The sequence below is a fragment of the Perognathus longimembris genome, chromosome 23, assembly GCF_023159225.1.
Source record: "Perognathus longimembris pacificus isolate PPM17 chromosome 23, ASM2315922v1, whole genome shotgun sequence".
Lineage (NCBI taxonomy): Eukaryota > Metazoa > Chordata > Mammalia > Rodentia > Heteromyidae > Perognathus > Perognathus longimembris.
The window spans coordinates 2,044,359-2,053,926 of NC_063183.1; the positions used below are offsets into that span (position 1 = coordinate 2,044,359).

Below are 9,568 nucleotides of genomic sequence, written 5' to 3' on the forward strand. Positions count from 1 at the left end.
TTTTATTTTATTTATTGCAGTAGTACTGGGACTTGACTTGTGCCCTGTCTCCTAGCTTTTTCACTAAAGGCTAGCATGCTACCACTTACACCGCAGCTCCACTTCTGGCTTTTTCTCAGGGATTTTCCTGCCACGGCTGGCTTTAAACTGTGATCCTCAGATCCCAGCCTCCTGAGTAGCTGGGATTACACACATGAACCACCAATGCCCTGCTGGAAGCTCTATCTTACTAGAAGTAGAGAAAGGGCAGAATACATTGAACTGACTGAGTAGCAGGTAGATACGAACAGGTACCTGAGTGTCTGCTGGGCCCTGAGAACTCTCGACTTCCGTTCAGAAATCATCCTAGCTGACTACCCCTCCTCCCCATGCTGATTCCTTCAGAGTTCTCATGGGTAAATTGGCTGCTTAGGTAGGTGGTGAGCTTCCCATTCCTGGAGATACTCAAGCTGAGGTCCTGAGTCGAAGCTGCATTTCCTTCACTCTAAAACTTTCGAATTTGAAAACCAGGTGCTGGTGGCTCACTCCTGTAATCCTAGCTACTCAGGAGGCTGAGACTGTAGATTCGAGGTTCAAGGCCAGCCCAGGCAGAAAAGTCCACCAGACTCTTCTCTCCCACAGACCACCAAAAAACTGGAAGTGGAGGTGTGCCTCAAGTTGTAGAGCTCCAGTCTTTTTTTTTTTGGGGGGGGGGAGTCAGTCATGAGTCTTGAACTCTAGACCTGGGCACTGTCCCTAAGGTCTTCAAGTGGTAAGCTAGTGCTCTACCACTTGAGCCACTGCACCACTTCCGGTTTTCTGGTGGTTTATTGGAGATAAGAATCTCAAGGCGTTTCCTGCCTGGGCTGGCTTTGAACCATGATCCTCAGACCTCACCCTCTTGAGTAGCTAGGATTATAGGCATGAACCACCAACACCACTAGAGCTCCAGTCTTGAGCAAAAAGGCTAAGGGAGAGCATAAGGCCCTGAGTTCAAGTCCCAATGCAAAACTTTAGATACTTTTAGACCTTGACATCCTTAATGCTCTCAAGTCACACCCACCTCCCCTCTCCCAGGATCCTGCACTGCCACTCTTCGAAGGAGATGACTTAAGAACACTAGCCCAGGAGATTAACAAAGCCAGAAGCTTCCTCAAGCAAGCACAGTTCTTCAGGTATGCCATTAGCAGCCCCTCCCACCCAAACCCCAGGCCCCACTGAGGCAAGGCCCACCTTGGTTATGGCACCCTAATTCTGTAAGCACTTGCCATGTTTCTCCCTGCCAGGCCCAGACATGTGGGCCCCAAGGGAAGTATCTTTTTTCATCTCCTGCCTACCAGATCTCAGCTCCAGAAGAAAGTTAATGCAGAACAGAAGACTGGGCTTTGCTGAAAGATGGCCTCAGGTGAGAGGAGAGGGCGGACTCCCTGTGCTAAGGGCCAGTCACACACTCTCCTTGCTAGACAGTTGTATCTAAAAGGAGTGATTGTCTGGGCACTGGTGACTCACAACTGTTGTCCTGGCTACTCAGGAGGCTGAGATCTGAGGATTGTGGTTTAAAGCCAGCCCAGGCAAGGAAGTCTGTGAGACTCTTATCTCCACTAAACTACCAAAAAAAGCCAGAAGTAGAACTATGGCTCAAGTGGTTGAGCACTCACCTTGAGCAAAAGAAGCTCAGGGACAGCACTTAAGCCCTAAGTTCAAGCCCCAAGTCTGGTACAAAAATAGAAAATAAAGGGAGGAATCATAAATCGTGGTTCCTTTAAACAGAAAGACCATTCCATGGAGAACCACTCACTAAGTACACCAGGGCCCAAAAGGTAATAATATAGAAAGCTGTGGTACAGAGCTAGGTGCTGGTGGCTCAAGCCTGTAATCCTAGCTACTCAGGAAGCTGAGATCTGAAAATCACAGTTTTAAGCCAGGTTGGTAAACCCATAAGACCGTTTATCTCCAACTAACCACCACATTGCTGGAAATGGAGCTGTGGTTAAAGTGGTAGGGAGGCTAGCCTTGAGCAAGAAAGCTCAGGGACAGCATCCAAGCCCTGAATCCAAGCCCCAAGACTGATGTGCATGCACACACACACCCCACACACCACACATATACATGCGTATGTGTGCTGCGGTCTACAGGTTATGTATGGCAAACACCATTCCAGCCCCCAAGATGGCCTGCATACTGAGGGAGAGATGCTTTTCATGTGTGGGGCCATCTTGGTGCTACAAAGTTGTCACTCAGTACAAAGCCTTGCATGGAGCGCCCTGCTTAGGACATTCTCTTTCTCGACACCTCTGTTTAGTGACACCTCATCCAGCAAGGCACAGTTCAAATGACATCAGCTCCACTGTGAAGATTTTCTGGATGTTTCTAGAATGGGGACCTCCCAGGCAGCATTGGAAGCCCCCAGCCTTCCAGTCATAGCATCCAGGCTGGCCATGCCCCTTTGTTACATGGGGTCCAGGCTCCATGATCTCTTTCCCTTGACCTTGGTACTCTTGGGAGGAGGCTGCTATCCTTACCATCTCTGTGTCCCTAGAACCTCCTAGAACCTACTGGAACCTGCTAGAACCTGCTCCCTGGAAAACAAAGTGAACATTGAGCTGAGTGTGAAGGTCTGGCTCTGGAAACCAGCCAGACAAGGCTTCTTCTTTCTGGTCTTCTCTGTGTCTCTCACCTCATTGTTCTGTGACCAAGGCAAGGCCACTGTCAATCGTATTGGATTAGAAGAAACAACAGAGCCTCATGGCCACCCCTCACCCCCCACCAAACCAAACCTCATGGCCACCCCGCACCCCTCACCAAGCCAAACCTCACTGCCACCCCTGACCCCCCACCAAACCAAACCTCATGCCCACCCATCACCAAACCAAACCTCATTGCCACCCCTCACCCCTCACCAAACCAAACCTCATGCCCCCCCCTCACCCCTCACCAAGCTGAAGGTATCTCTGGAACTCAGTTAAGCGCCGATGCTCTGCTCAAGCTGGCGAAAGTCAGGCTGCACCGTCTAGGCCTCACCCCACTATTTATGTATGAAATCCATGTGTCATGCATGATGTCATTTTCAAAATTAAAAAAAAATCTCATTTCATTAATATAGTTAAGGTGACTTTAATCACTTGATCATATCAAGTGTGTGTGTGTGTGTGTGTGTAAAACTTGAGTGAGATAAAACTATTACCCATAATATATAAAGAACTTTAAAATAATATGAAAAAAGCTAAATTGAAACCCCTTTGTACAGTATGTAAAGATAATTTTTGAAATAAATATCACTAAGTGAGAAAAATAATTCAAGCCAGGCACTATTGGCTCGGTCCTGTAATCCCAGCTACTCGGGAGATCCGAGGATCACAGTTCATAGCCAGCCTGGGCAAGAGAGTCCAAGAGACTCTGATGCCCAATTCACCATCAAAAAAGCCAGAAGTGGGTGAGGCGTCACGCCTATAATCCTAGCTACTCAGGAGGGTAAGATCTAAGGATCACAGTTCAAAGCCATCGTGGGCTGGAAAGTTTGTGAGACTCTTATCTCCAAATAATTCCCCCAAACCCAGAAGTGGCACTGTAGCTCAAGTGGTAGAATACCAGGCTTGAGTGAAAAAGCTAATGGACAACACCCAGGCCCTGAGTTCAAGTCTCAGTACTGGGAAAAGGAAAAAAAGCACTCTATTGGAAATTACCCAAGTGTCCATTGAATAAGCCATGTTATATTCAACAAGGGAGGGAGGAAGGGAGATAGGAAAGAAAGAAGACCAAAATATACACAATCCCACTCCCTATATCTTCCATGTGATACCATGTACCATGCCAGAATTCTGCAAGCAAGAAGGCCACCCACCAGGTATGGCCTCTTGACCTGGTTACCTCTCAAACTGCGAGCCAAAATGTCCTCATCAAATCACCAAGTTTCAGCTTACCATATCAAAACAGACTAAGCCAGGTGTGATGGAATAAACCCATAATCCTAGCACTCAGAACACTGAGGCAGGGAAATTGCAGCTCAAGGCCAGCTTAGGCTATAGAGCAAGACGCTGTCTCAAAACAAACTAGGGCTTAACAGGCACCTCCTTTGAGGAGACTGGCTGTGCTCAGAGAGAGAGTGGTGACCACACCCTTGGTCCTGCTGAATCTCAGTCTGCTTAATCTTAGATTGTTGTCTTTCTGCATCACTGCTATACACATAGACAAAAAGAGTCTGTAGTGGTTGTATTGGCTTACTAGAGCTGTTATAACAAATGTCATAAGCCAAGTGGCTTAAAAATTTAAAAAAAAAAAAAAAAACAGGCTGAGCTGTGGCTTAATGGTAGAGGGCTTGCTTAGCATGCATGAAGCCTTGGGTTCAATTTCTCAGTACCACATAAATAGAAAAGGCCAGAAGTGGTGCTGTAGCTTAAGTGGTAGAGTGCTAGCCTTGAGCAAAAGAAGCACAGGGACAGTGCCCAGGCCCTGAATTCAAGCCCCAGGACTGGCAAAAAAAAAAAAAAAAAGCCTGGCACTGATGGCTCACACCTGTAATTCTAGCTACTCAGGAAGCTGAGATCCAAGGATCAGGGTTCAAAGCCAGCCTAGGCAGGAAGAAAAGTCCATGAGGCTCTTATCTCCAATTAACCAGCAGAAAACCAGTGGTGGCACTGTGGCTCAAAGTGGTAGAGCACTAGCCTTGAGCAAAAGAGCTCAAGGACAGTGCCCAGACCTGGTGTTCAAAGCCCATAACCAACAACAACAGAGGGAAGAAAAAGAGAGATAGAGAGAGAAAAAATACCAATCACATGGTCTCAAAATAATGGAAGCTGGAAGTGAAAGATCAAGATGGTAGCAGGAGCTAGGCTTACACTTCCAATCCTAGTAACTCAGAAGGCTGACATTGGAGGATCAAGGTTTGAAGCCAGCCTAGCAGACAAATCTGAGATTCTTGCCTCAACCAGCAAAAAGCTAGATCTTGAGGTGTGGTTCAAGTAGTAGAGCAACAGCAGTGAGCACAAAAGCCAAACAAGAGCATGAGACTCTGAATTCAAGCTCTGGTATTGGAACAAAGGGAATAAAATAAAAGCCAGGTACTGCTGGCTCATGCCTGTAATCATCGCTACTCGGGAGGCTGAAATCTGAGGATTGTAGTTTGAAGCCAGCCCAGGCAAGAAAATTCATGAGACTCTTATCTCCAGTTAACCACCAAAAAGAAATGGAGCTGTAGCTCAAGTGGTAGACCACTAGCCTTGAGCAAAAAGCTCAGGGACAGTGCCTAGGCCTACACACACACACACACACACACACACACACACACACACACACACACACACACACACACACACACACGTAGTAGCTGAGCCATTATCTCATGGCTCTAGGAAGGATCAATTGCAGAAGTCTTGTGTCTAGTTAGTAGTTTCTGAGGTTGGTAGTCTTCACAGGATGTTCTCCCTGTGTGCATGTCTATGCCTAAATTTCCCTCTCTAGGAAGTGGAGGTGTGACTCAAATGGTGGAGTGCATAAAACATCATTTGTATAAGAAAGCTCTGCATAAGAAAGCTTAATAATATGTCCAGGCTCTGAGTTCAAGCCTTAGTACTGGCACCCAAAAAAAGCAGCCGGGTTGGAGACATACCTCAGTTGGTAGAGTGCTGATAGTCAATGAGCAGAAGTGTCAGGTATTGAGTTCAAGTCCCAGTCTTGGACAAAAAAAAAATAAAGAAGACAAAGCAGTTCCAAATTCCCCCTTTATTAAGATATAAGTGATAGTGGAGTAAGAGCCCTCCCTACTGCATCCTGACCCCATCTCAACTCCTTACCTCCAAAATGATTTCATTAAAAAGGGGGGGTTCACATTCTGAGGTACTAGGGGTTAAACTTTCAATGTATGAAGTTTGCAGGGACACAACTCAACAATGGTTGTGTTGTTAGCAATGCTCTTGCAAGCCAATACCAGCAGCTGGCACTAGGGATTACAGATTCTATAGTTCTGCCCATGGGAAAGGAAGAGGCTTATCTTGGTGAGTAGAAGAATGGACCAGAAGCCGGACACCAGTGGCTCATGCCTAATAATCCTAGCTACTCCAGAGGCTGAGATCTGAGGACTGTGGTTCAAAGCCAGCCTAGGCAGGAAAGTCCATAAGACTGTTATCTTTGATTAACCAGAAAAAAAGCCAGAAGTAGAGGTATAACTCAAGGGATAAAGCACCATCTTTGAATTAAAAATTCAAAAGAACCTAAGGTATAGTACATAGGACCTGAGTTCATGCCCAAATGAGGGGGAGGAGGAAGAAGAAGAGGAGGACCATAAAAGGGATGAGGAGGATCTGGAGGAGGAGGAGAAGCAGTGCTAGATGGAGCAGAGCCCTGGGTTTGTGCCGTAGTGAAGTGAGGGGCTGGGTTCAAATGCCACCCACTCTTACAGTGATTGAGGACCACCGTGGGTCGTTCCATGTTCTGCATTTTGTATGGACTGTGTCATCTAACCATTATCTCATTCACAATTTATGATAAGAAAATGGAGCCTTGAGGCTGCCACTGCAAAGCCAAGATTTAAACCCAGGGTTGACCCTTCTTGTCAATATTGAAATGAACTCCAGACTAGGCACTGTCCCTTAACTTTTTCAATAAAAGTCGAGTTCTTTACCACTTGAGTCACAGCTCCACTTTTTTCTTCTTGTTTAATGGGGATAGGAGTTTCATGGACTTTCCTGTCCACCCTGACTTCAAATGGTGATCCTCAGATCTCAGCCTCCTGAACAACTATGATTACAGATGTGAGCCACCAGTGTTTAGCTGCCCCTCTTTACCTGTGCACATCAACCCTTTTCTTTCTGGGCCTGTTTTCATGCCTCTAAAATTAGACTAAAATAATCATAAAGATTAAACAACCACTTAGCACATCGCGTGAAGAAGAGCCAAGACAGTCTTCCCCACCTATGCCCACAAGCTGCACGTATAGTAGAGGTTTTTCAGTCACCCTCTTCATGCCTAAGTGGCCAGCACTCCCTGCCCTCAGCCCATTTCTCCACAGCCATACCTGGATGGGCTGTCAGGTGTACACCTGTCCCTCTGCTACCGCCACACGAGACTGAACTTTCCAGGGATAGTGGGGCCCCTGAGTACCCAGTGCAGGGGAAAACCCTCAAGTAGCACCCCTTAAAAGTGGAATGAGGGTTACATGCAGGGAGCTCAAGAAACTAACCCCTCCCAAACCTAATAAACCAATCACTAAATGGGCAAGGGAGAGAGACAGAGTTCTCAGAAGAAGAGGTGAGAATGGGAAAGAAGCACTTGAGGAAATGCTCATCATCCCTGGCCATAAAGGCAATGCAAAGCAAATCCGCCCTGGGATACCACCTTACCCCAGTCAGAATGGCCAATATTCTGAATTCAGTCAACAACAAATGTTGATAAGGATGTGGAGAGTGCAAACTAGTACAACCACTCTGGAGAGCAGTCTGGAGGTTCCCACAAAAAAAATACACTGCTGGTGGGAGTGCAAACTAGTACAACCACTCTGGAGAGCAGTCTGGAGGTTCCTCAAAAAAATACACTGATGGTGGGAGTGCAAACTAGAACAACCACTCTGGAGAGCAGTCTGGAGGTTCCGCAAAAAAAAAAAAAAAAAAAATACATATAGACACACCCTATGACCCAGCTATACCACTCCTGAGCACCTACCCTGAGCATCAGGAGCCAGGATGTGACAAGGACACCTATACATCCGTGTTCATTGCTGCACTGTTCACAATAGCCAAGCTATGGAAACAACCCAGATGCCCCACAATAGGTAAGTGGATCCCAAAAATGTGGTACCTATATACAATGGAATTTTACACAGCCATTAGAAAGAATAAAATAATATCATTGCAGGGAAATGGATGAAACTAGAACAAATCGTGTTGAGCAAGGTAAGCTAAGCTCAGAGCGGCAAAGGGCCATGTTTTCCCTGGCATGCAGACGTTAGATTTAAAACGCACAGGGGTGGGGGGGAGGAGGGCTGGGAATATGACCTAGTGGTAAAGTGCTCGCCGCATATACATGAAGCCCTGGTCTGGATACCTAAGCACCACATATGTAGAAAAGCCAGAAGTGGTGCTATGGTAGAGTGCTAACCTTGAGCAAAAAGAAGCCAGGGACAGTGCACAGGCCCTGAGTTCAAGCCCCAGGACTGGCAAAAGAAAACAAAACAAAATGCACTGGGATATGACAAATTATACAGGATTCTAGATGCCCATACACAGTGAGACCAAAAAAAAAAAAAAAAAAAGGATAGTCAGGAGAAAAGCACCAAATGGTAATACCCAAGCACCTCTTCATATGTATGTAAAATAATATACAGACTGAAATGAACTCCAAAGATAAAACAAAGGACCTCTTAATTTGTCTTAAAATATTTAGATGACTGTATTCTTTACTTCATATATGGCGTATACACATACACAGCTGATGGGAGAGGGAGGGCACAGAACCAGTGGGAAATGGGTGAAAATGAGCAGCAGCAGAGCCCACTGGCTGCACTGGACATTGATGAAAGTGAACTACGCAACTCGTGGGCAGAGATGGGAGGGAGGGAATGGGAGAGAATGAGGGAACGGGTGATACTATGCAAAGGGAAAGAAATGTACTTATGACCTGACATACGTAAAGGTAACTCCTCTGTACATCACCTCTAAAACAACAGTAAAGTAATTTTTTAAAAGTGGAATGAGGGGTGTGGTGACCAGATGAATACAGAGATGGGCAGAAGAATGCAAGAATGAAAAGATAGATGGGTGGAACAAAGGAAAGATGCATGCAATACCTTGGACATGAAAGGGTGGATAGGTGGAATGATGGAAAGTTGATAGTATACATAATATGTGGAAGGAAAAAAGAGAGGGAAAGATAGGAGGAAGGGACGGAGGGAGGGAGAAGGGAAGGTGGTGATTTGATGAGTTGGGAAACATTTGAATGGACAGATGCAAAGACAAATGGAGTTACAGACTTTATTAGGAGGGGAACAGATAGCAATAAACAAAAATAGATGACGGAGGGATGAATTGATAGAGAAATGGCTCAAAGAACAGGTGGAGTGATGAATAGTTGGAAGAGAAGAAGCAGGAAGGAGAGAAAGGAGTGAAAGCAGGCTAAATAAGAGGATGTGGGAGAATGGATCTCAAGCCGTAGGTGGAAGACACAGGCAGGGGGACAGTGAGGACAGGACACGGGTGGGGGATGAGCGGGCAGGACACGGTTGAAGGCTGCAAGGCCTGTGGGTCCTCTCTCCTCCAGCAGCCAGGCTATTTCACCGTGGGCCTGTGGGACAGCCTGAGGGCTCCACCTTCCAGAGGAGCTCCGGTGCTCGGGTGAAGGGAAGGGGGAGTAGTCGTGGCGTCTGGGGCGGGGCTTCTTGCGAGGGGGCGTGGCTTCTAGGTAAGAGGCCTAGCCTGGACTGGGCGGGGCGTCCATGCGAGGGGCGTGGCCTAGCTCCGGGCCGGGCGTGGTGTTTGGGGGCGTGGTCTGTCTCGAGGGCGGGGCCGCTCTGGGCGGTTCCTTCGCTTCTCCCCGCCCCTCCCGGAGGCGGCGCTGCCTCCTGGCGCGGTCCCCAGCGCAAGAGCCGTGCAGCTCGGGAGAA

General features: G+C 47.1%; 1 protein-coding gene across 1 annotated transcript in view; it reads left to right on the forward strand.

Annotated features, from left to right (window-relative positions):
* The window catches only part of Vwa3a (von Willebrand factor A domain containing 3A), a 58,428-nt gene extending 57,057 nt beyond the window's left edge, over window positions 1-1,371 (forward strand). Inside the window, exons 32-33 of the mRNA XM_048333066.1 lie at window positions 1,057-1,154; window positions 1,320-1,371. Of these exons, the coding sequence (XP_048189023.1) occupies window positions 1,057-1,154; window positions 1,320-1,371 (150 nt within the window). The remainder of the gene's footprint in view (window positions 1-1,056; window positions 1,155-1,319) is intronic.
* The last annotated feature ends 8,197 nt before the right edge of the window (window positions 1,372-9,568 follow it).